Raw genomic sequence first — 26,042 nt, forward strand, 5'->3', positions numbered from 1 at the left:
GGTGTTGACAGAGCCTTTGAAATGCCCAGAAGTTCAGAGCCTCCTGTCCCCACTTAGGAGCAAACATCCCAGACAGCCCTCCCACAGAGCCCACGGAGATCTAGCCAATGTCTCCTGCCACCTGAAAAGCTTCCACTCACCACCCCCAGACACAAATGCAGAAAAGGGCACGTGTAGCTGCTGTCCAAAGCCCACTTGTGCCCTGTCCCCAGCTTAATAACTCACAAGTGCCCCTAATCTGCATGTTTAACGAGAACATTTCTGTCCCCACTCAGAAAAGTCATTTGCATCCCCCATGCAGGGCCCCTGACTGCTATATTAATCTCCCCATTTGTCCCCTCCTGAGTCATCTAATATTACTGCTGGCTAATTAAAACATCAAAGCCCCAAGTACAGCAGCCCTGCCAGGGGCCTGCTAATGCCTGGTTTCAAGTGTGCAGTTCAACACAGCCCAGGGTGGAGAGGCACGGCTCACGTCCGGGCCCCCAGTTTCTTGGCTCGTGGTGACCATCCCTCACACATCTGGACCCTCAACAGATGGCCTCTTTGATTATGCCTGTTACCTCACTCCCGCCACACCCTGCCAACGGAGGCTGCTGGCTGCCCACCCCCCAGCCGCACCCCACACCTCCTTCCACCTCACGGTGCTCCCCACCCACCTTCCCTCCCACCCCCTCCACGGGTCCCAGGCCTGACCCCAGCACCGGCACTGCATCTGTTACCCTCCCCCCGTCTGGGATTCCAGCAGCTCCCCAGCCTTTAGGGCGTCCCTGTGGATGGTTTGCAAACTGGCTGAGTGATGCTCAGTGTTCAGGGAGGATGCTGGGGCCTTCTAAGAGGGCAAGGTCAGATTTTTTGGTTCTCGTGGCTGCAGGCTGTTGGCACAGTTGGAAGAATTTGTCGCTACCAAGTCTTGCCCAAAGATGTGACTTCCATCACCTGCTTGTCTGCTGGAAGAGACCATAGTGAAGACAGGTCTTACAGAAGCGTGGGGCTGTCTGGCCAGGCCTTCAAAGGAAATGGAGCTGTCTGTACGTGGCTTCACAAGGGGACAGAAGGAAGATAACTCGGAGCTTAGCGGGCGGAAAGTACAAAGGGAAGTGAAGGGAAGAACGCTTCCACATCCTTCTCCTGCTCCTGGCGTGATCATACATAGACTGTGGTCATACTTGTGGCAACGGCAGTACTGATAGGACTAACAGGTGTACTAAGATGACTGTATAGATTAGAGTTCTGTAACCTACTGGTGCGGATTAGAAGCCCTGCAGCCGTATGTGATGGCTAACGTTTAGGAAGGGATTGCATTCACCCAAGGAGAGATGATGTTGACCCGGCTGGGGTGCTGGCCAGTTAGATGGGGAGAACGAGGAGGGGGTGGATCCTAGAGCTATTTAGAAGCTAAATTGGTGGGACCTGGGGACAGATCAGGTGCAGGGGACAAAGAGAACAACATCCAGCATAGCTTCCACCATGGCTTGCCCAGGCGGATGGATGGCGATGCCCAGCACTGAGATGGGAACCACTGGGCTGACTGGATCTGGCCACGACAGGGAGGTGTGGAAGATCATGAGTCATGGCACCTTCCATTTGTTCTCTGCTGTCACTTGCATGGTTCTGGAGGCTATGATACGCCTCTCACCTCAGGACCTTTGCATAAGCTGGTCTTTCTGCCTACAAGACTTTACTCTTCTTTCTATGCCTGATTAACACCTGCTTGTCCTTCAGGTCTCGACTTAGAAGTCAAAAGCTCTGGGTTAGATGCCTCTCCTGTGTGCTTCCACAGTCCTTTATACACCACCAACATCCCATGTTATAGCCCCCATTGCACCGACTATAATGATCATAAACCTATCATCCCTCCGCCCACTCCCACAATGCACTGTGAACTCCATGACGGCAGAGATCACATCTGTCTAGTTTGTCACTCTAGCCCTGGCCCTTGCAACCTTGCTTGGAACATAGGAGATACTCAGTAAACACATGTTGAATGAATAAACGAATGCATGAATTATGCATAATGGCCAAGAGGCAGGAGAGTCCAGCAGTTAAGTTAAAACATGGTTTGAAGGGCAGACTGCCAGGATTTGACCCCTGGCTCCAGTGTACTAGCTGTGTGACCTTGGACAACCTAGTTAACCTCTCTGTGCCTCAGTTTCCTCATCTGTAAAATGGGCATGATAAGATTTTGCTTGGCATGTAGTAAGTGCTTCTTGAATGCCAGTTTTCAGTATTAGCCCTTCAGCATAATCAATGATTTCTTTCCCAGACTCAGCCCACTTAATTGTAATTCATAGCTTCCTCACCCGCCTGAGTTCTTCCAAGCCGATGAGGTGAGGACCCTGCCTGCTGTCTGACTTCATCTCCTTGCAGTAACCACTCCTACACCCCAGCCACACTGGCCTCCTTGCTGATCCTTTGAAGCTTATCCCTACCTCAGGGCCTTTGCACTTGCCTTTCTCCCCTCATCGTCATATATCCTTATCACCAACTGATATTCTATCATTCACGTATGGACTTACTTATGATTTATCTCCACTTCTCTCCCATCAGTGTCCCAGAAGGGCCAGGGCACTCTCTGTCTTGTTCACTACAGTGTCCCCAGTGCCTACCAGTGTCTAGCATACAGTAGGTGCTCAATAAATACCAGTTGAGCGTGTGAATGCCCTGCCACAAGGTCACTGTCCAGTGCTCCATTCTTTGGCATGAGTGTCACTCAACAATGGCTTGTCTTTCTTCTCTCACTCAGCTGACGCGGCAGGGTGTGCCTGTTGCCTCTCCCTTCCAGTTGCTGACTGACTGATGCTTGTCTGATGCATAGACAGGTCACAATTACTCAGAAACACCCAAGACAGAATGTAATCCTTATTAATGAGGTCTAAAATGGACGGGCCAACATTGATGAGCCCAGGACTTAACCCCCACCACCGACTGGGCATTTTGTGTATGGAAGTGAAGACAAATGGGGTGTTCAGCACAGAGGGACCAGTCAGTGCAAAGGCCCTGAGGCAGAGACACACTTTGCATTTTTGAGAGGCAGAAACCTGAAATTTGGGGGAAATATTCTATGTTTCAAAACTTTCTAATTTAATCTTTTCTGTTTTCCCAGTACTCACCAGAAGTAGTGAGTTTGCTCTGTAGCAGGAAAGCGCAGACATCCAAGGAACTTGACCTAGCTTCAGGTTTGATTCCTCAGGCCTGAAAGCTGGTACCACGCAGAGAGGCTGACAGCATCCCTTGGTCATTCACTCATTCAACAAACATTCAGTGAGTCCCTGCTATATGCTAGGACCTGTATTAGACACCAGAGAGGCTGCCTTTGAGTCCCTCCGTGCAGAACAGAACCCCAAAGACTTTTCCACAGTGCCTCCTGCACAGGCGGAAGGACCAGGTTCCCAGCCACCTTGCACGTGTCATCCTGGGAGAATGAGTCCTTCTGTCTGTGCAGATACTTGGTGACTCTGGAAGATTCCAGGAAGAGCAACTCTTCTCCCTATCCCAGTGGAGACAGTTTTCCAGTGCCCTCGGGACCCTGTCTAATGTCCCATCCTTCCTTCTCTCCTCCAGCCCCCTGCCTCGGGAAAACAGTCTCCCACAAAGAATGGCAGCCCCTCCAAGTGCCCCCGCTTTCTTAAAGTCAAGAACTGGGAGACCGACGTGGTTCTCACCGACACCCTTCACCTTAAGAGCACACTGGTGAGTATCCCAGCAGGATGTAGACCACACTAACCACGTTTGGCGTTGGCTAAGTCTTTGTTGTGGGGACAGCCCTACGCACTGTGGGGTGTGTAGCCTCACTCCTGGCCTGTCCCCATGAGATGTCAGTTGCCCCCTGAAGTCATGACAACCAAAATGTCTCCAGATATTACTCAGTGTCCCCTGGGTGGGAAATCCACTCCCATTTGAGAACTGCTAGTGGATACTTACTCACTCATGGAAATACTTTTTATTTGTGTACCTTGAACCCAAAAGAATCCAATCCAAGTTGAGGAGTTGCTGGTTCTGAACACATTTTCTCTGTCTCTCACAGCCTGACCACTGATGAAGTATTGAACAAGCCCTTCCTTGCTTTCACTGTGTTTTGGCTAAACTTTTATATCATATTTTTAACAGCCAGCCAATCAACATGTTGCTTTACATTTTTGTTAAAAATGAACCTCTTGGAAAAACGTATCAGTTAGCTATTGCTATGTAACAAACATCCCCGAAATTCAGTGGCTTAAAAACAACAATCACTTACTATTTTTCAAAAGTGCAGAGATTGGCTCAGTGGTCCTGCTGGTCTCAGTTGATCTCAAGCATCTGCAGTCATCGGAAGGGTCAGCTGTGGGTGGGCTGGTCTAGGATGGCCTTGGCTGGAATAACTCACAACTCTGTTTCATGTGGTCTCTCATCCTCCAGCAAGCTAACTGGGCCTTGTTCACATGGTGGTTGTCAGGTTTTCAGAGAGAATGACCAGAAGCGTGGAAGATCTCTTGAGGCCTAGGCATGGGATGGGCACAGCCTCACTTCTGCCATTTTCTATTGGCCAAAACCAACTCACATTCAAGGGAAGTGGGTTTAGTCTCCACCTCTTGATGAGAATTGCTATAAAGTCACATTGCAAAGGGTGTGAATATAGGGAAGAGAGAAATTGGGGCTACTTTTTTGCAGTCAACGTCCCAGAGATGCATTCAAGCGAACTACTACAACCACTCAACAAGCTGCTTCTTGATCAACACGGGATCACAAAAATATTGGGGGATTCAGTACCAATGACTCTGATTCCCAGGGAGTGCCAGTCAGAAAGCCCCTCTTCCCCTAGTTGAGTAGAGCAAACACTTTCAGAACCTTAAAACACTGCCTGTCAATCCTCACCTTGACTGATGACCACATCCTACAATGATTTGAAGCTGGTACTTGAGAAATCCCATTTGGGAATTAAAGACCAGATAAACGCCACCACACATGTCAGATCCAGGTCCACACCCCCACTTGTGCTAAAACCAAGTGTCCTCTAACCCTCTCTTTTCCCTCCAGGAAACGGGCTGCACCGAGCACATCTGTATGGGCTCCATCATGCTCCCTTCTCAGCAAATACGAAGGCCTGAAGATGTCCGCACAAAAGAACAGCTCTTCCCTCTTGCCAAAGAGTTCATTGATCAGTACTACTCGTCAATTAAAAGGTATGTTGCCTCTGGGGACCCAGCGTGAATTACCGAGTACCGGGACAAAGCCTTCAGCTCCAACTCTGCAACAGTTGAACCAAGACCTAAGCATGAGGGCACTGCCCTCCAAACACACAGGTTGAAAACTGGTGGCCCAAGGGCCGAATCTGGCCCCCAGAAACGTCTTTGTTTGTCCTGCAAAGTGTTGTTTAAATTTGAAACATTACAAGCATTTCCGTGTCTGGCACACTACACCAAAGAAACTGTCATACTGTTCACCAGAAGACATACTTAAAAATATTCAGACACATTGTTATAATAGGGGGAAAAAATTAAAATCAAAGAGCCAACTGGAACCCCTCAGCTCCCTTAACAGGAAATTCTATAAGTAAGTCGTGGTATTTTCAAAGTCGTGGAATATCATACAGCTACAGAAAATGAGTGAGTTAGCACTCAGCACATTCATGGGAACGAAGCTTGCCAATAACTATGCAAAAGGAAAAAAAGGGATAAATTTGTAAAAGAATACATTCAGGGTAGCACCATTTATATAGACTTTTAAAACATACAGAGTAATACTGTACATGATTTAGGGAATATTTACACATGTGACAAATACATGAAGAAAAGCATGACATGGGGCACCCTGGGTGGCTCAGTCAGTTAAGCGACGGACTCCTGATTTTTGCTCAGGTCATGACCTTGGGGTCATGAGATCGAGCCCCACATCAGGCTCTGTGCTCAGCATAGAGTGTGCTTGGGATTCTCTCTCCCTCTGTCCCTCCTCCCACTTGCTCTCTCTTTCTTTCTGAAATAAATAAATAAATCTTAAAAAAAAAAAAAAAAAGAAAGCAAAGCATGAGACACTTCTGGGAAGAAAACATAATCCCCAAAGAACTATAATATCATTTCTCATTTACTGTTTCTTAGCCCTGGGAGTTCATTATATTCTTCTCAATACCTTTTTGTAAGCCCGAAATGTTTCATAATATTTTCAACTTTTAAAAATTGAATTTCTTGTCATCATTTAAAAATTAGAAGAGTTCTCTTTAAAAATCAGATTTCCATATGACTCGATCTCGGGGTAGTGAGTTCGAGCCCTGCATTGGCTGTAGAGATTACTTAAAATCTTAAAAAATAAATCAATAGATATAGAACATTAAAATAAAAATCAGATTTCCAGTTTCTCTTGAAAAGAGACCTGGCATCCCTGGGCCCCCATTCTTACCAGGTGACAACTGGCAGGAACAGAGTACTAGCTGCCCCCTTTGAACCAGGGACAGGCTCTCCCATTGGCCACGGTCCCCACCATGCTAGTTCAGTCACTAACTGGGCCTTTGTGGGCATTCGAGTTCGCAGTCTGCTTATGCTTGAACTATTGTCCACATACCAACTCGGACTTGCTGTGGCTTCTGCCCTCTTGGAATGGCTCGCTCTTTCCACAGACCCCTAATTCAGGAGAAAAGGTAGCACTCCCGTGTCCTGTCCTTCCTCACTCAGATTTGGCTCCAAAGCCCACACAGAGAGGCTGGAAGAAGTCAACAAAGAGATCGAGGCCACAGGCACCTACCAGCTCAAAGACACAGAGCTCATCTACGGGGCGAAGCACGCCTGGCGGAATGCCTCCCGCTGCGTTGGCAGGATCCAGTGGTCCAAGCTGCAGGTAGGCGGTGAGGCTCTTTGGTGGGTGGGGAGGGATGAGCTTTACAAAGGGGCAGTTCTTTCCAAGGGCGCCTGGATGGCATGGTGAGATATCAGATGGCGGTCATGGGGTCCCTGATGCTCAGATCATGACTGAATCTGCCTTATAGTCATGTCTCATTGAGCCAACACAGTGCCATTTAAAAAGGAACTTACGTGTCTCTTGGTAAGGTTTATGCTGTCCAGTTTACCCCAGACCCCACCACTCCCTTTTGTCTTCCACCTACTCTCTTTGCTTATTTATATTATCTGCCTCTTCCCTGAAAGCATTAGATTCTGTGTCCCTGGGGAGTAGTTTGAAGTTGGAAATAGCATAGTTATCAAGTTCAAGGGGGTTTTGTTTGATTATTTGTTTTGTTGTTAAATCCCTGACCCCTAGTAACCTAGCAGGAAATACATCCAGCCCACTAAAGTCTCTCCTTTACTCATCATCCTGCAACTGCATGCACCTACACACCATGCCTGCTTTCGGGGGATTTTTCCTGGTTTGATTGACTGTGGTTATTAGGGTAGAAAAAACAAAAACCGAAAAATAACTATAAAACCCAGCCCAGGTCTCATTAGAGGAGTGCTCGCTCCCCGAGTGGGGCAACGGGTTCTCCTCCCCTGGGAAGGCCGCACTGGGGGAGCCGAGGAGGGAAGGAGGAGGCACCCGTTCTCACCATGTACCCCTGGCAGGTGTTCGATGCCCGAGACTGCACCACGGCTCACGGGATGTTCAACTACATCTGCAACCACATCAAGTACGCCACCAACAAAGGGAACCTCAGGTGAGCCTGCCCGCTTGCGGGAGGGAGTCTAATGTCCCCCAGCCCTGACCCTTGGGTCCGGAGTTGGCTCACCTGCCAAGGAAATGCTCCCCCTCGCCTCTCTGGGAGAGGCGCCCCACTGGGAGAGGTGGCCTAGCTGCTTTGTTCCACCTGCCCTGTCCTGTCTGTTCTGGGAGAAACAGACTCTTGCATGATTTGCAAAGCTGCAGCGGCCAAAATCATGTTCAACCCACTGTGCAATATCACCCGTTGGGGGGTGGGGCAGGAAGGGGTGTGTCCCATTCCCAGGACTCAGAAAATCCCAGTGCCAGCGGTGACCTGCTTGTACCAGTTCCTGCTGTGTGGCCTGGAGGCGCCTTAGAATTTCCCTGGGTTTAAAAGACAATGTCTCTTCCTGCCGCTGTGGGCACCGCTCCCTCCTTCAGGCTCCACCAAGCCAAGCCACACCTCGGACTCCTCTTGCCCCGCACAAAGAACAAAGCCCTGGGGAGCAGGCCAAGGCCGGGAGGCACCGATGTGGGCTGGTGGCTCCCTGCTAGCAAGTTGCAGCTGCAAGGGAACAGCTGAGCAGTTCTACTTGTCAATCCTGTGCCATCGGTCCTACCCCGACATCTGGTGCCAGCGGCTGAGAACCAGCCCCACGGTGGGGCCATGGCGGGGAGATTCCTTCCCACAAGCCCCAGGCTGCACTGAGCTCAACCCCACAGTGGCTTGTCTGTATTAAGCGTGGGTTTTCTTGGCCGTGTCCCTTCCTTGAGAAGGAAACGCTGCTCCAGCTGAGCCCACCAGTAGGGAAGGGGCCTGTAATATAAGCCCAGAGCCTGCTTGGGGGCATTGGTCTTTCCATCTTTTCCTCAAAGCCCTCACCCCTCGGAGAGCATTAGAGAACGCTCCTGGATATCTTGAGCGTCAAAGGAGGACCCAGTCAAGGTCTCAGCCCTCAAGGAGATTATGGGCTATTCTGGTCATTTCTAAATGGTACTATTACAAGGCAATATGGGGGAGGGGGGAGTCACCAAAAGCCAGGCAGTGCACCTCCCCTTTTTTCAGTTATCAATTGGTGGGGGAGGGTTCTTGAGATCTTCTCTTAAAATATTTAGCTGATTTTTTTTTTTTTTTACAACCACACATCTGGACGTGGTAAGAAGGCCATCAGAGAATGTGTAGCATACATAGAAATAATCTAAACATAGCAGAGGAAGGCAGGCAAGGGAGAAGAAGGGAGGGGGAGAGAGATGTAAGGCGTTCAATTTGCTGTTCGGCGAAATTATGTTTAGGGGACATAAATGTGTTCCGTTTCTTCTGTTGGTCTCGGTTCCCGCACATCGAGTAGGCATTCCACCCGCTGTGTGTGATTCTGGTGTTTCTAAACATGCTTTTTAAAATATATATGTTCCACAAACACCCTTTATCTGGTGCTCAACCAAAGAAACGGCAAAGTGTTTTACCGCCGAAGGGAACGCCGACAGTTTGACTCATTCTGTGTTCGTCTCCAATATGGCGCCTTTGCTAGGAGGTTGTTCAGAGCACTGTTGGCTCTCTGTGACTCCTACCTTCAGCCCTCGTTCCAGACTCACCCCCCACCCCGTGCAGTGCACCGTCCCTGCAGTATTAAATGTGATGCAGTCTTATGCACACGGTAAGACCCACACGTGCTCAGAAAGAAGGTGGCCCTAGGAACAGGAGACAGGAGATGGTTTGTGGAGGAAGGGAGTCTGAGTCGGGACTTGAATTTGGGTACATGACAGCGGAGAGGGATTCCTGCCGGGATGGGCAGCAGGGCCAAGTTCCAGGGGCAGAATGTGTAGAGGAGAAGATCTGCAAGCCATGGGCTGGACCTGCCTTGTGATCGTCATATGGACACAAGCCTGGGTGGTGGCTCCCATAGCCTGGGATTGAGTCCACAGACGCCACTGATGAGCTGGGGTGGCCAGAGCTCCTGGAATGAGATCACATTGAACCACGTCGCGAAGAAGTCATTCTCCTTTCAGTTGTTTTTAATCCTGCCGATGATGCCAAAGAGAAAGTCTCAGATCCTGAAATACTCTCTAATGTTGCTGATCTCCCCGTTAGCAGAGTGAGCTGGGCCCCAGCTAGACAAACCCCAGCACCTTCCTGCAGCGTAATAAGGGTATACGGTCTCCTAGTTGCCTGTTTAGGTAGGCGAGGCCAGTGGCGATCTCCAGTTTTCTTTTAAAGTGAATAAATGTGAGCATAAGGGAAGCACTAAGATTTCTTCTTGGCTGTAAGTGTGTAGACGTCCGTACTGGGGGTGGGCAGGTGGAGCGAGAAGTTAAGGATGGTGATAAGAGTGAGAGTGGAATTGGGAATCAGTGATGAGCTCTTAGAGGGAAGGAGGATGCCACATTGTTTCCCTGGAGATCACCTGCTGCCAAAGAACCCCTGGGAAGCTGGCCCCAGTCAAGAGTGTTTAAGGGTATCCAGTTAGAGCAGCAGTCTCTGTTCTTCGGTGGACTGGCATGGGGCCTCCCATCCTCCACCCTTCCTCAGACCAGTGCTCCAGTGGAGGGACAGGGCATGGTCCCTCCCTTCCAACAGCAGCTCCATGCTCCCTTGGGGACCTTGGCACAGAGGTCATCCACCCTGAGCCTCACGCACCGGGTGGCCTGGGTGACACCCTTTCCGATATGTCCACAAGGTGCGAGCCCCGCCCTGACACCACATGTCCCCCTCTCTCTGCCACAGGTCTGCCATCACCATATTTCCGCAGAGGACTGACGGCAAGCATGATTTCCGAGTCTGGAACTCTCAGCTCATCCGCTACGCCGGCTACAAGCAGCCTGACGGCTCCATCCTAGGGGACCCAGCCAATGTGGAATTCACAGAGGTGTGTGCCCTCCCCCACCCCCACTGGGCTCTCAGTCCCCCAAACTGGCTTTATCCACAGGCTTTTTTTTTTTTTTTTTAAGATTTTATTTATTTATTTATTTGACAGAGAGAGAGAGACAGCCAGCGAGAGAGGGAACACAAGCAGGGGGAGTGGGAGAGGAAGAAGCAGGCTCCCAGCGGAGCAGGGAGCCCGATGCGGGGCTCTATCTCAGGACCGTGGGATCACACCCTGAGCCAAAGGCAGACGCTTAATGACTGAGCCACCCAGGCACCCCTATCCACAGGCTTTTTTTACTTCAATGTTATCCTCATAGGTAAAGCAGCCAGTGTGGTACCGTTGACTCCTCTCCAGACCTCCGCTCCTTTTGGCTGCCCCCAGTCCAGCTGGTTCCCTTACATCTGGCCATTTGGTCATTTTCATCCCTTCCCTCCCCCAGCTGTCATGATAGGAACTGTTGTCCCACTTCACGGATGAGTAGACTGAGTCTCACCATAGCCCCCTGAGTTATCCAAGGCCATCAAATGAGCACAGAGAAAGCTGGAAGTGCATTTCCAAATCTCCTGCCTCCCACCAGCAGGAGAGGAGCTGACATGTAGGAACCACCTGTTCTGAGTTGGGTAATCCATCAAGCTCCTATCACTCATTCATCCGTTTACGCAGTTCTAGCTACCCAGCCCTTCTTCAGATGGGCTTGTCTCTGCATCGTACCAAGACAACCACAGTTTCTGGCAGCCCAAGTCAGTTCGTAAAAGCCACCGGGAAAACAAACCCCACCATCTCCCCATCCAGTGCGGGCGCAGACAGGTAGCATAGGGAATGCACAGCAGCTTACTGCACCTGTGCCCTCAGGGGACACCGCGGGCAGACCCATGCCTAGAATGAGCTCGGGCACACAGCCTGGCACCCCTCTCATTTATCACCCACTTATCCCCAGTTGAGGTTCGTCTCTGTTCTTTCCTCAAACGGCACCCCTCCGGACAGAGCTGGCAAGATCAAGCACTGCTCCCATCCCTCATTACTGCTGACTTCATTTGCATGTGGCTTTTCTTATTAAAATGTTATTATCCAGAAGAAGGGTCTGTAACCAGGGCGACCAGGAGTTGCACCTGTGCCGATTTCGACTCAGCCAGACTCTCGGCTCCACTTGGCTGAGCGCTAACTGCAGAGTTGGCTGACCTTGTCCTCCTGGCCACAGGAGGACAGAAACGCCACAGCCTCTTCCTCCCCTTCTGTCTCCAGAAACCTCGCTGACAGCACATGTTCTCCCAAGCCCCTGATGTCATGCTTCCTCTCTCTACTAACACCACAGAATCACCCCAAACATAACCACATAACTGTGCCTTTTGAAACCCACTCTCTCTACACTGTCCAGTGTGGCAGTCCCTGGCCACGTGTGGCTAGTGGGCACTGGAAAAATCCAAAGTGAGCTGTGTCGTAAGTGTGATATATACACCGGATCTTGAAGACTGAGAACAAAACAGAGAGTAGAAAATATCTCATTAAATATTTTTATCTTGATTACATATTGAAATAATATTGTAGATAATGTTAGGCTAATCTTATATCTATTAAAAATTAATACACCTATTGAGTTAATAAATGTGTTAACATTTATGTTAAATGTCTTATTATAGTAATATTAATAATATATTTAATAATTTATCATTATGACATTAATGATGATTAATACATTTAATTATATGTTATATATTATATATTTGCTACATTTATTGGATAACTGTATTCCATATTTAACTTTAATGTTAAATATATTATTAAAATATATTGCTATCGATACTTTATTTGATATAATATTAAAAAGTTAATATCGATATAATGAATATTATAATTATGATGACTAGTAATTAATAATCAAATACTATTGAAATTAAAATATATTATTTAAAATGAACATATTATTTATATTATTTCACCTGCTTTTTGTTTGGTTTTTTTGTTTTGTTTTGTTTTGTTTTTTTACTTTTTTTACTTTTTTAAATGTAGCTACTAAAGGGGCACCTGGGTGGCTCAGTCAGTTAAGCGTCTGCTTTCGGCTCAAGTCATGATTCCAGGGTTCTGGGATCAAGCCCCTCATTGGGCTCCCTGCTCACCGGGGAGTCTGCTTCTCCCTCTCACTCTCCCTCTCTGCTGTCCCTCTCTCTTTCAAATAAATAAGTAAAATCTTTTTTAAAAAATTAAATATAACTACTAAAAATTTTTCAATTACCTATGTGGCTTGCTTTATATTTCGACTGGACAGCTGCTCTAACAGATGCATTTATGCACAAATTCTAATAATTCCACCCTCGTCAAATGTGGTAGGTTTTCTTTCTATCCCAGGGTACCCAATGCAAACAGTTCCAGAGCGAGTGCCTCGGACGTGCCAGACCCTGTGCTCAAGGGTGTTACAGATACAACAGTCCGAGTCAGCTGGTGCCCTCCGGGAGTTCCCGGTGGGTAAGAACAACGTGGCCCAGGGCCTCCAGAGGAAGGTGCTGCTGGCCGGCTTGCACCAGGATCTCTGCGCCCTCCTCGCACTGCCCCAGTGTCTGGAGGGTCTGGGGCAAGGCAGCAGTGGCGGTGGCGTGACCTGGACACTTCTGGTTGCAGATCTGCGTACAGCAGGGCTGGAAACCCCCAAGGGGCCGCTTCGATGTCCTGCCACTCCTGCTCCAGGCCAACGGCAACGACCCCGAGCTCTTCCAGATTCCTCCAGAGCTGGTGTTGGAAGTGCCCATCAGACACCCCAAGTAAGAGGAACTGGCAGGGGCGGGGGGATTCACCCAGTGCCTCTTTCTGCCTCTCCCCATCCCTCTGGCTCTCCCTCCAGCACAGACAGAGGCTGAAAGGGGGTCTTGGGTCCTTGCTCACAGTGGACCCCCCCCAAGCAGTAAGTCCTCCTTAACCAGCCAGGGGATAACGATCTCTTCAGAACTGTAATCTCCCTCCTCACCCTGCTCCTATGCAATCAACCAGGACCTGCCCTTTTCCCAGCTTTCCAGAAAAGCAGAAGCACCTCCTATCTTGTTGTGGGCACTCATTTTAAATAGAGCTGTTTAAAACGATGTGACCTGATGTGGGTCAAGCGCAGAAGGAATTTGGAGCCAGGAAGGAACTGCAAGGGCTGGGCCAGCAGCATGAACAGAATTCACACTTGAGAGTGAAGGAAATCCATAGTGAGACGCTGACCTTGGAGGCAGAATGGGGAGGGAGGAGCAAAAAGCTCAATAATCCAGGCAAATATTATTTTAATGCAATCTTTTTATCAAATTTGATTTTTATATAAAAAATTGTCAAAATTTAATTTTAATTTTTTTATATGAAAATTTTAAATAAAGACAGGATCCAGTTCAGGGCTGAGATTCAGGTGAAGCAAGCAAGGTGAGTCATGCACGTACAAGGTGGGACGTGTCTTTATTTGAAGTTTTGATGGTTTGTTTGTTGTGGATTTTTTTTTTGCATTAATTTTGTTCGGAAAACATGGGAGTTAATTTAGAATACAACATAAATAAAAAATAGTACTGGTCTTGATTCCTGGGTTTGTTGGAGCCCCCTTGAATTTTATACCCAAGGCTAGTGCCTGACTTACCTCACCCTTGTCCCAGCCCTGGAGAGGGAGCAAGTGTCCTGAGGTTCCTGACACTGCCCAGTATGTGGAAACTCACCCAGTCTCCCTGGTGAAACCTGGCCTACATTCATTAATGCATTCCTTCAACATGGTTTATTATTACTGCTCTGGGCCAGGCATTATGTGAGCCTTTGTAGCTCAGTTGGTCTCTGCCTCCATGGTGTTTTGGGTCCCAAGAAGGAGAACTTACACATACTATGACCCAAATAACCACTTAATTCCAATAAAGCACTACAAAAGAAATTTTATGGTGCCCAGAGGCATAAAGCTGCCTGATCCAAACTACTGAGCATCAGGGAAGGCTTCCCAGAGTAAGCAACATTTTAGCTGAGAATTAAAGTTTGGGTAAGGGCAGACACAGAAGAGAGAAGATCCCAGGAGGAAGGAACTGCGATGCAAAGGCCCTGAGATAGGAAGGAATTTGGCAAGACTCCTTTCCTCCTGGATTAACTTTCAGAGTGGTTCCCAGGCTTGGATGTTCCTCCACAGTACCTGGGAGACCATTAAAAATGCGTATCATGGGACCCAGCTGTGGAGCCTGTGATCCCACAGGTCTGAAGTGGAGCCCAGGAGTCGGGTTCTGACACAGCAAGTCCCAGGAGGTAGCTGGCATTTCCACATCCCCGGACTCCGGCTGCCCCGCCTGTGGTGAGCTGGGCCGTGTCGCTCTCCGCAGGTTTGAGTGGTTCAAGGATCTGGGCCTGAAGTGGTACGGCCTCCCCGCTGTGTCTAATATGCTGCTGGAGATCGGCGGCCTGGAGTTCAGCGCCTGCCCCTTCAGTGGCTGGTACATGGGCACAGAGATCGGCGTTCGCGACTACTGTGACAACTCTCGATACAACATCCTGGAGGTGAGGTCCCTCCCTGGCTGTCGTGATGGGCAGGCAGGAGGCAGAGGGGGTGGGCCCAGCGGTCCTTCCCCGTAGCTCAGCTTTGGGTCTTAGAAACTAGAAGAGGTTAGAACAGAGGCTGGAACAGAGCTTAGAAGCCCCCGGCAATCCCAGAGCCCCCGCGGCAGGAACTACCCCGCGAGGGGCTACGCCCTCATCCAAGCACCGTGTATAGATGGTGTGCTCATTTAATCCCCAGCACAACCTATGGGTATGATCATCCCCATTTCACAGATGAGGAAGCTGAGGCCTTTTAGAGGTTAAAGTGACAAGCTCAAGGTCACCCAGCTAGCGAGCGGCAGAGCGGGGATGTGAACTCAGTCTGGCTTTACGGTCCAAGTTCCTAACCACCTGGCTGCACAGCCTCTTATTAGAATGGTTTGAAAATGACCCATGAACTTGGGGCGTTTCTTGCCTCTTTTCCGAAAAACAAGGTAGGAGGGTTGGCAAGCGGTTTGCCAGCATATGCGTTTCAGTGGAGGCCCTGATTCCCTCCGTGGCTGAGTCATCCTCATCTACTCAAGGCTGCTCGGGTAGAGTCTGGAGCTCAGATCTGGCAAGTGCATCAGGATAGCTGTGGTCTTGCCAGCAGCTGTTAATCCTAACAGCTGTCTGCTGTGGCAGGCTGTGTTTCAAAAGGAGGCATGAGAAACAGAGAAGTTAAGCACTGGACCGATGTCACACAGTAAATAAGGCAAGAGTAGAACTCAGAATCGAGCATTAGGTTTCTGTTATTAAAAATCCATGGGTGGGGGCGCCTGGGTGGCTCAGTCGGGGAAGCATCTGCCTTCAGCTCAGGTCATGATCTCGGGGTCCTGGGATCGAGCCCATATCAGGCTCCCTGCTCAGTGGGAAGCCTGCTTCTCCCTCTCCCTCTGCCACTCCCCCTGCTTGTGTCTGTTCCCTCTCTCTCTCTCTGTCTCTCTCAAATAAGTAAAATCTTTAAAAATAATAATAATAAAATAAAATCCATGGGTGTTCACAGGGATGGACCTTTGAAGACGTTATGCTAAGTGAGATAAGTCAGACAGAGAAAGACAAATGCTGTGGGACATTGCTTGTATATGGAATCTAAAAAAGCCAGACTCATAAAAAGAGGGTGGAATGCTGGTTACCAGGGGCTGGTGGGTGGGGGAGTTAGGGAGGAGATGTTTCAGGGTACAAACTTGCAGCAAAAAGATAAATAAGTTCAGAAATCTAATGCAGAGAAGAGTAATTATAGTCAACAATACTGAATTATAAACTTCAAAGTTGCTAAGAGACTAGATCTTAATTGTTCCCACCACAGAAAAAGAAATAATAATTATGTGACATGATAAAGGTGTTAACTAACAGTGGTAATCATATTGCAATATATAAGTGTATGAAACCAAAGCCTTAAATTTGTATACCTAAAACTCACACAATGTTATATGCCCACAATGTCTCAGTTTTTTAAAAATCCCGTAAGTGTTAGCTTGGAAACAGAAGCCAGGGGTCCTCAGCCTTGCCACACACTGGAGTTACCTAGGGAACTTTATTATGCCTGAGTCCCACTCACCAGGATTCGGATATAATTGCTCAGGGATCGAGCCTTGATACCGGCATTTTTCAAAGCTCCCGGGAAGATTCTACTGGGCGGTCACTGATCTCTGAAAACTTCTGGCAGGAAAGGAAAAGACATGTCACGCAATTTCCATAGACGTGACTCAAGTCACATTTGGGTGTTTGTTTTTTTTTTTTTTTTTTAGATCAGAGAGTCTTTTTTTTTTTTTTTTCCTGCAACTGCTTTCCATTCTTGTAACCAAAGTAATGGCATCGAAGTAACAATAGCAGCCTAATGGCTATACACACTTTCCTCCCTCAAAAAATAACTCAAGTTTTGTATGTATTTATGTAGAGCAGGAAATTTCTTTCTTTCTGTGGCTGTGTCACTGCCAAAGGACCACAGCAGAACCTAACGGCTCAGCCTCAAAGAATGAATTAACATGAGATCTGCTTTCATGATCTCTGCTTACATTTCGATTGCAAGGAGTCCTCCCCGAGTAACTTAAATGAGACGCGCTCCCGCGCCAGCCCTCCCAGTCCGACCGCTGTTACGTGCAAATGTTGACAGCTGGGCTGGGAAGCAGTTTACCCAAACCTGAGAAATTGTCACCTCCTAGCCCCATAATGAGACCTGGGCTCCCACCAGTGACTAGAATTGACAGAGGAAGGAAAAGCAAGGCTCTAATTAATGAATTTGCTGTTGTGTCTTCCCCACTCCTGACATCAGCCTCTGGTTCAGCTTGAGCTGTAACATGTCAGGAATTGGTTTGTTTCTAGTAGTTTTGCCGATGGAGTCGGCTGGCTGGGGAGCAGCTCTCAGGGCTTGGATGTTATGTGGCTGCCTGGGCTCCAGCTCCAAGGCCAAATGGCTCTATGGACCTCGCTGAGCCTCAGTTTCCTTATCTGTCAGATAGACTCAGGCAGGTGTCTCCCTGAGCTCAAAGCCCCCACGGTCTGGATCCCAAGTAGGGCTACTCCAGGCATGGGGCAGGATCAGTGGAGAGTCTTCCTTCTAGAAAGCAGATGATGTCACTCCCGGACCCACTCTTCTGCTTAAAACCCTCCAGAGACCCTCTCCATGATATTTGGAATGTAATCCCAGATCCGGCATGATCCAGTCCTGCCTATCTCTCTCTCTTTCCCACCAGCTCCCCTGGCTCACTGCCCCTTCCCCTCAAATACACTGGCCTTTCTATATCTCAGATGGTGCAAGCCTGACCCCCCTCAGGGTCTTTGCACTGCTGTTCTCTCTGCCTAGAACCTCCCCTCCGTAGACCTGCAGGTATCTTGCTTCTTCCCATCATCTGGGTCTCACCTGATAATGCCACGTCCGCAGTGGGTCTTCCCTGACTGTCCTGGCTCAGTCCAGCACCCCATGCCTCTTCACCTTCTTTCCTTGTCTTATTTTCTCCCTAGGGATTAGCACTCGTCACAATAATAACTGTCTCTCTCCCTCACTAGAAGGTAAGCCCAAAAATAAAAGGGCTACCCAAGTCTCTCTGGTTTTCTGCTACCAGTATGTTCTCAATAGAAAAGTCTTTTGAGTGAGTTCATCAGTCTGGTAATGAGTTGACTAATTAGGAAAGAAATTCATCAGTGACACTAGCTAGCCGTGTCTCTCCAGCAGTGGCCCAGCCTGCGAGTCTGTTTCCTTCCTTTTTCAGGAAGTGGCCAAGAAGATGAACTTGGATATGAGGAAGACATCCTCCCTGTGGAAGGATCAGGCGCTGGTGGAAATCAACATTGCTGTTCTCTACAGCTTCCAGGTAGCACAGGGCACACAGCCTTGTTGTCAGGTGTCCAGGGGGAGCTATAAAACCTTCCAGAGGCTTAGAGCAGAAGGTCAAGAGACCTGGCTACTGGGTGGGGGGAAATCTGTCCCCAGCAAGATCTGCTTTCCAGCACACATGCCTTGATCTCCATTTTGGATCTTGGGTGGAGACCATTTGAGGAAGAGATGAATAGATGGGGGAGGGCCATTGGGACTTGTTGCTTAGGATCAATTAGAATTGGGACGGCAGGCAGCCTCTGTGTCTTGCCACCCCTTTGGGGTTCAGACTATCACATAACAGACACGAATACTCATCTTCGTTATCAGAAGCATATGGGCCCCCTCAGTGCGTGGCTCTGTGGCAGGTGGTGTTACATAGGATAGCTGTGGAATTTATTACCTAAACCATGATGCTTTTAGAGCAAAAGGAAGACACTGCTAATAGTTACGCGAGGGTGGCATTCTCCCAGGCAGAGGTCTATAGAAAACTATAGACTAGAGATCACTGTCTGTAATAGAGACCAGCTCTATCCTCTGGGGCTGCAAGTCTGGGAAGCTAGGCCCTCCTAGACATCCATGGAAGGCACACACAGTAGAATGAACGGATCAAGTCATGGATAGATGTGAATATGGACCATGGGCCTCCATGTCAGGTGTAGGGAGAATGGGCACACGGAGGAACATCCCAGGGAAGAGACAGGTTAAGATGGGATGAGAGGGAAGGAAGTGCCCTCTTCTCTCTCGAGCATGGAGGAGTGAGGTTTGAGGTTTTCAGGAGTCGTTGAGAAGGATGGAGCCTACTTCAGTGGAATGAGGGACAGGTATGAAGACCGGTGAGCCAGAGATAGGAGAGATGTGAGCGGGATGAGTGATTGAGGAGGGAAGATGCAGAAAGGGGCAGGGGTTTGTGGGCAGAGAGGGAAAGCAGTGTTTAGACAAGGTGCAAATCCAGACTGGCCGACCAGAACGGGCCCTGGGGGTGGTTACCCAGATACGCAGTCCGCCCACCTCTACTGCGATTTCTGTGTTTCAATTTTAATAAACTCCTCCTTAGTACTTAGAAAATTTTATTTTAGGGGCGCCTGGGTGGCACAGCAGTTAAGCGTCTACCTTCGGCTCAGGGCGTGATCTTGGCGTTATGGGATCGAGCCCCACATCAGGCTCCTCTGCTATGAGCCTGCTTCTTCCTCTCCCACTCCCCCTGCTTGTGTTCCCTCTCTCGCTGGCTGTCTCTATCTCTGTCGAATAAATAAATAAAATCTTTAAAAAAAAAAAAAATTTTATTTTAAGAGGATTTTATATCAGCACCATAAATGGAGGGTCAGTATCAGTTGCCATAAATAGAAAGTAATTATAATATTAAATAAATTAATAAGCAAATAAAGACAAGGAAAACAACACAGAGTTGTTAAATTCCAGCTCAATGCTGCCTGAGGTTCTTCTCTCTGGTGATGAAGAGGGGGGGAGGGAGGAAGGAGAAAGAAAAAGTGGCAAGAGAGGCATTAAAAATGGGTTAGCACCAAAAGGGGAGTCTCCCCTGGGTATAATTGAGAGGGACATGCAAAGTGTCCCTTTACGCTGCCTAACACCATCTCCAGGGCCACCCTCTGGGAAACGCTGCTCGATGGGGAAGGGAGTCCCGAAACACCCCAGCTTCCTTTCCTTCCTGACTCCCTGTCCCTTCTCCTCCCACAGACTGACAAAGTGACCATCGTTGACCACCACTCTGCCACCGAGTCCTTCATTAAGCACATGGAGAATGAATACCGCTGCCGGGGGGGCTGCCCCGCCGACTGGGTGTGGATCGTGCCCCCCATGTCTGGCAGCATCACCCCGGTCTTCCACCAGGAGATGCTCAACTACCGGCTCACCCCCTCCTTCGAATACCAGGTCCTGCCCCTCCCTGCCTCTTCGGTGCTAATCTTCAATATTTGGGATGCGTGTTCTGCTTCAAGCATGTCCGAGTTCAGACTTGCTCTTTGGCACTCAAGGGCTTCAGAGCCAATGTGGCTGGCGGCTGCCGTATTGGCCGGCACAGCTCTAGCTCAAAGACTAATGGGGTCCCCAGGAGAGTGTTTGAGAGGGATCAGGGGCTGAGTGGAAAGGTCTAGCAGGACCACGCAGGGAGACTGGGCCAGCCAGTCTGTGCAAGGACCCCTGTGGTCACCGCCAGCAGAATCAGTCCCTTCAAGGGCTGAAGGTTGGACATAGCTGGGCAGCCGCAAGCACCCAGGAAGTCCTGAGTGTCCCCCAGAGGGAGCTAGACCTCCTCACTGCGGTGACCATGGTCCTCTCTTCCCAGCCTGAGCCTTGGAACACCCACGTGTGGAAAGGTACCAATGGGACCCCCACAAAGCGGCGAGCCATCGGCTTCAAGAAGCTGGCGGAGTAAGTCTCATGAAGGAGGCGGGGGGGGTAGAAGTGCCTCCAAACTCAGAGCACCCCAGAAGAGGAGGCCGGGCAGGTGCTTGCGCCTCTGAGCCCTCATGTGATGTGACGTGATTTCTCCATCTTCTCTGACCCCCTCATGCCTTCTTTGCCTCCAAGTCTGAGATGTGGATATTGCTTCAACTTTTTTCCTTCCCAGCCTCACATTCCTCACCTCCATGTCCTAAATTCTTGTCTTGGAGGCAATGGCATATTGATAAACCAGCTCTCCTAAAAATAATAACAATAGTACTATTAATAATAATAATAATAATAATAATAATAATAATAGATTTGTAACATTTGCCAGTTTCCATGGTGTAAAATACTCCCCCTCTGGCCAATTTCAAGTTACTAACAGAAAGTCACTGAACCCAGAGGTGGGAGGAACTGGGATGAGCCAACTCAAGAGGGCTCTCACCCAGGGCTGAACTCTAACATCACACATTCATTCATTCATTCATTCATTTGGCCAACAAATGAATACAGAGGGTCTACCTTGTGCCAGGCACTGTGCTAGGCTCTAGTGATGCCTGATGAGCCAGATCAATGTTGCTCCTGTCAAAGCTCACAGCCGTTCATTTTCCAGGAATCACACAAATACAGTAAACGTTGCAAGTGCCATCGAGGAAGGATTCGTGGTGCCGTAAATAGAGCTAACCAAGTTTGAGAGGTCAGAGAGGGCTTCCTACAGAAGATGACCATTGGGCTGAAGAATGAGATGAATAGACTCCACTGAGCAAAGGAGGGAGGGAAAGAGGGTTTGGGCTAAGCCACTGAAGAGTCATGATTTCTGAAGAATGTGTGGCCAACCAAGGGGCCCGCTGATGAGTGAGGTGGGGCTGACCAAGATGATCTAACGGGGATGCCAGCGTTCTCCTAAAGAAAACGAACTGCACTGACCCGCTCAGCAGAAACCCCTGCCTAGAATTAACCTTTCGGCAGAGAAGCTGGGTAGGCAGTGAGCGACTCTTCCGTCAGCACCCTCGGGTCTAGAACTCTCTGAGTACAATCCCTAGAGGTGGGGCAGATGCCATCCATGCCACAAACCCCAGAAGCAAGGCACTGGTGAGTCCTGCAGGGACTCCGAACCTAGGTCCTGTCTCCTTTAACATGGCTCACCCGCCTCTCTCCCTCCATCTCCCTCCTCCCTCTCTCCTTCCCCCTCACCCCATTCTCTGGCCACACAAGAACACATCAGCAGCCATTCTTTCCCTCACAAGAGCATCACAGATATTCTCGGGGAGGGCAGCCTTTGGCTTCAGTTCAGTTCAACTGTTTCGGGGAGAAAAAGGAGGAAGAAATCTAAAACATTAATTGCACTATTAAATGTGGGGTAGAAACAATGGTAGTTAATTATAGATGCTTTTTTATGCTCTGATCATTCAAAGGGAATCCTCCAGACACCTTTTATTCTTTTCTGTTTCTCCCCCTGAGCCCAGAGCACTCCTGCAGTGTGGGCGGTTTCCCTTATTCTAAAAAATGGATTTACCACCAATAATCCCCAGGTGGGGGTAATTAGCAATTTGTCTACTCTGAGGTAATTCATTGGACCAGGGATCTGGCTCAGAAGGTGAGGCCAGGCATTCCTGAGCCTCTGCCTGTCTGCCACCCCCACACCCTCATCAACAAGAAGGAAGGAACCCTGGTTCTGAATTCTCCATTTAGCCAGAAAGAGTGTAGACTTGATATTTAAGCTCCCTGGGGCTTCGGTGGGAGCAGCACCTTTAAAATTCATTCCCTCTTTTGATGGATATTTATTTAGTGCCTATTAGCTATCAGGCTCTGTGCCAGACCCTAAAGATGAAGCCTGATCTAGTCCTTCCTTCGTGGATTTATAAACCTCTAAAATTCCTTCTCACTCAATACCTGGTGATTTATTAGTGATTCTCTCTCTCTCTCTCTCTCTCACTCTCTCACTCTCACTCTCTCACACACACACACATACACACTAGAATGAAAACTACATGACAGCTACCTGTCTGTGTTTTTCAGCTCCTATAACTATGCCTGCACATAATTCAGCACTCAACAAATGTTTGATGAATGAAAGAATAAATGAATGAATGAATGATCATCTCTAGGGACCATGCATGGCAAACCAAGGTTCTCAAGACTGGAATTGGTCAGCCAAGCAACAAACTAACAAAACTAGCCAACCATGTTAGCTCATGACTAGTTGCTCTGGAGGGATTTAATAAAGGGGTCAATATGGTGCTAAACTCGGGCTTCTAGTGTCCCTGAAACCATCAGAGATCAAGAGAGTAAGTGCTCTCCCATTATATTTCAAGGATCATGGCTCTTGCCCCAAAGCCCCAGCCTAAGCATCTTCCATCCTTTCTACATTTCCCATTTTCCTCTCCATCCTCTTCTCCGCAGAGCCGTCAAGTTTTCGGCCAAGCTCATGGGGCAGGCAATGGCCAAGAGGGTCAAGGCAACCATCCTTTATGCCACAGAGACGGGCAAGTCGCAGGCCTATGCTAAAACCTTGTGCGAGATCTTCAAACACGCCTTTGATGCCAAGGTGGGTAGGGGACAGTGCCAGTTCCCTGGCCCCTCGTGGTAAACACAGTTGGGAAGGGGAGAGAGGGAAGTCAACAGAGAAGAACCTTTGAGAATGGAGGGAAGCACATCTCAAGGTGCCCATCGGCATGCCCATGCATATTCATATAAATTGCAGGGGACTTTGATGCCCATCTTCCCGTGACCTTCCAGGAGAGTCCAGGAATCACAAAATGAAACCCCATCTCAGAGCCAGATCTTAGAGGGCGTATGAGAAAACATTCTGGGGTCAGTTTGGGAAGCTCTGCATTAAACACAGTTCAATCTCAGAGCCTTCAATTTGCAAGTCCATACAATGAGCCCTTGCACAACATGGGGGTCAGGGGTGCTGAAAATTCGTATATATCCTTTGACTCCCCCAAACCTAACTACTAATAGCCTATTGTTGACCAGAAGCCTTACAGATAACACGAACAGTGGCTTACCATATTTTGTATATTGTATGTGTTATGTACTGTATTCTTACAGTAAAGGAAGCTAGAGAAAGGAAAATGTTATTAAGAAAACTAGAAGAGAAAGTGCATTGATAGTACTGTACCGTAGTTATTGGGGGGAAAAAATCCACGAATAAGCGAACCCACGCTGTTCAAGGTCCACTGTATTCTAATCTCCAAATGAGAAGGGGTTAGAATATAAGCGTGTTTGTTCATGGCTCATTTTATTTTCAGGGAGCCTCTCAGGAAACCGGGCTTCCCTAGACCCTACCTGGAGAAATGTTGATCGAGAGGTGCTAAGACACAGGGCAGTCATCTTCCTTATGACAAGAATCTCAAACTTATTTGCCCAGGTCCCATGCTGCTGGAGGGAGGATTAGCAAGGAGGCTGAGGAGACCTGCTCAGAGCCAGCGGGGCCATTCCCAGTCTAAATGTGGTCAAGAAGATTCCAGGATCAGTTGGGTATAAGCCCAAGGATCTCAATCAAGATCTGTCTCTATTAGTGGCCAACCCCTTCCACCATTGCCCCCAGATGCTTTATGGTCCTTCAGGCCACTCTGACCATAGAAAGGTCCCCCACTGCCAAAAAGCTTTTAGTTCTACCCACTTGAGCCCATTGAAATAGTGACACCCAGAACTTTTGGTTCTCCTGCCAAAGGAGATGGCTCAAGACAGCTCATCTTTTTCCTCTGTCTCTCTTCTTCTCCTTCCCCCTTCACTTTTTGTTCTCTCTTACCTCTTCTCCTTGTTATCTTCTCCCTTCCTCTCCCTCCCCCACCATTCCTTCACCCTCACCCACCTAGGTGATGTCCATGGAAGAATATGACATTGTACACCTGGAACATGAAACTCTGGTCCTGGTGGTTACCAGCACTTTTGGCAATGGAGACCCCCCTGAGAATGGGGAGGTAAGATGAGCTTTCACCTGTTCTAGCATGTTCTCCATGAGGGGGGTGAGGGGGAAGGAGGAGGGGCAGCAATTAGACCTGCCAGTCAGCAGCAAATCCTCCCAGAGCCTCAAAAACCTGTGATTTCGATGTGGAGCCACGTTCCGCAAAGACTGGACAATTCCAAGACTTCAGTCTCTTGGTGTCCGCTGATGAACCAATCCTTAGTGCAAATTCTGTCACCTGAGTGAGCTGCTGCTTTGGAATGGATGCCCCAATCAGGACCTTGGCATCCCTGCCCCAGATGAGAGAAGTGGGGACAATATTTTTATACAGAGAAAGCCACAGTGGGGATTTGTGTGCTGGGGCTGGAGGGGGCACCTGTAGTCGCTTAATCAGCCGGTCCTTCCACGTGCACCTGCAGCTCAGGCGCCGAACCCCTGACCGCCTCCAGTGACACTCGATGCCCGACCCTCTTCCTGGTTCCTGAATCCCTGCTTCACATTTCACTCATCTCTTTTGGCTTCCAGAAATTCGGCTGTGCTTTGATGGAAATGAGGCACCCCAACTCCGTGCATGAGGAAAGGAAGTAAGTGAATGACCCTCCAGGGTCACATTACACCCTTGGGAGGTAACTAAAGATTGCCTTTGGGCATCTGGGGTTCACGTTCGAGTGCTGGCTGGTTTTCGTGACCCTGAGGTCCATTTGTGAGCAATGGTAGCTGGTGGGTGTCTGGGGTCCAGTGGGGCTGATGTTTTGGTTCCTCGGCTGACTTCACTGCCCCGTGCCTCAGTTTCTTTTTCCATCAAATAGGGTTTGTTATCCCTGCCTTAACTTCGTAACTTGTAAGGACTGAAGGAGAAAATAGATGGAAGCATCTTATGAAAACTCAGGAGCCCCGTGTAAACACCAGTTCTTACTATCTCTCCTCTTTGGAAACCTACATTCGAAATCAGTGAAAATGAGCTTCTTTCCCTAGAACCATTCCATCGGATACTTGTGGTGGAGTTCTGGCTAAGATGGAGGTTGAGTTCAGAAGATAAGATACCTTATAAGGCAAAAAAAAATGCCTGTAGCCAAAAGATGTTCATGGCGAAATTGTGTCCCACTGCGGGGTTAGGCTCTAAAGCTAATTCATAAGGTGACCTGCGTCATGAATACCCTTGCAAAGCCCGCAAGTCCGGAGTAAAGTGAAGATCATAGGGCTGTCTTTCCAGGAGACCAACACAGCGCCTCCTCGAGCGTGGAGCAAAGCAAGTGCCTTCGCTGACTGGTGTTTAGAGGCCGTGGTCCGCAGAAAACCTCTCCTGGTTTTCTCCTTAGCAAACCACCTGTTGCCAAGCTCACATACTTTCCATACCCAAGGGATAACTGCATCCCTCCTGCTCGGCCATCTTTGTCCTCTCTCTCCCTGCCCTTCCCCTTCCCAGGTGACCACCACAGGCTAC

General features: G+C 48.8%; 1 protein-coding gene across 2 annotated transcripts in view; it reads left to right on the top strand.

The window, feature by feature from the left end:
- NOS1 (nitric oxide synthase 1) overlaps nucleotides 1-26,042 on the top strand; it is a 174,764-nt gene that overhangs the window by 114,707 nt on the left and 34,015 nt on the right. For both annotated transcript variants that reach the window (XM_026514576.4, XM_044389890.3), the window contains exons 4-16: nucleotides 3,565-3,693; nucleotides 5,017-5,162; nucleotides 6,645-6,807; nucleotides 7,524-7,615; nucleotides 10,322-10,463; nucleotides 13,077-13,216; nucleotides 14,771-14,945; nucleotides 18,176-18,277; nucleotides 19,978-20,172; nucleotides 20,585-20,670; nucleotides 23,089-23,233; nucleotides 24,510-24,614; nucleotides 25,124-25,182. In XM_026514576.4, coding sequence (XP_026370361.2) covers nucleotides 3,565-3,693; nucleotides 5,017-5,162; nucleotides 6,645-6,807; nucleotides 7,524-7,615; nucleotides 10,322-10,463; nucleotides 13,077-13,216; nucleotides 14,771-14,945; nucleotides 18,176-18,277; nucleotides 19,978-20,172; nucleotides 20,585-20,670; nucleotides 23,089-23,233; nucleotides 24,510-24,614; nucleotides 25,124-25,182 — 1,679 coding nt within the window. The remainder of the gene's footprint in view (nucleotides 1-3,564; nucleotides 3,694-5,016; nucleotides 5,163-6,644; nucleotides 6,808-7,523; nucleotides 7,616-10,321; nucleotides 10,464-13,076; nucleotides 13,217-14,770; nucleotides 14,946-18,175; nucleotides 18,278-19,977; nucleotides 20,173-20,584; nucleotides 20,671-23,088; nucleotides 23,234-24,509; nucleotides 24,615-25,123; nucleotides 25,183-26,042) is intronic.

This window comes from Ursus arctos, unplaced genomic scaffold (genome assembly GCF_023065955.2).
Source record: "Ursus arctos isolate Adak ecotype North America unplaced genomic scaffold, UrsArc2.0 scaffold_34, whole genome shotgun sequence".
Classification (NCBI taxonomy): Eukaryota; Metazoa; Chordata; class Mammalia; order Carnivora; family Ursidae; genus Ursus; species Ursus arctos.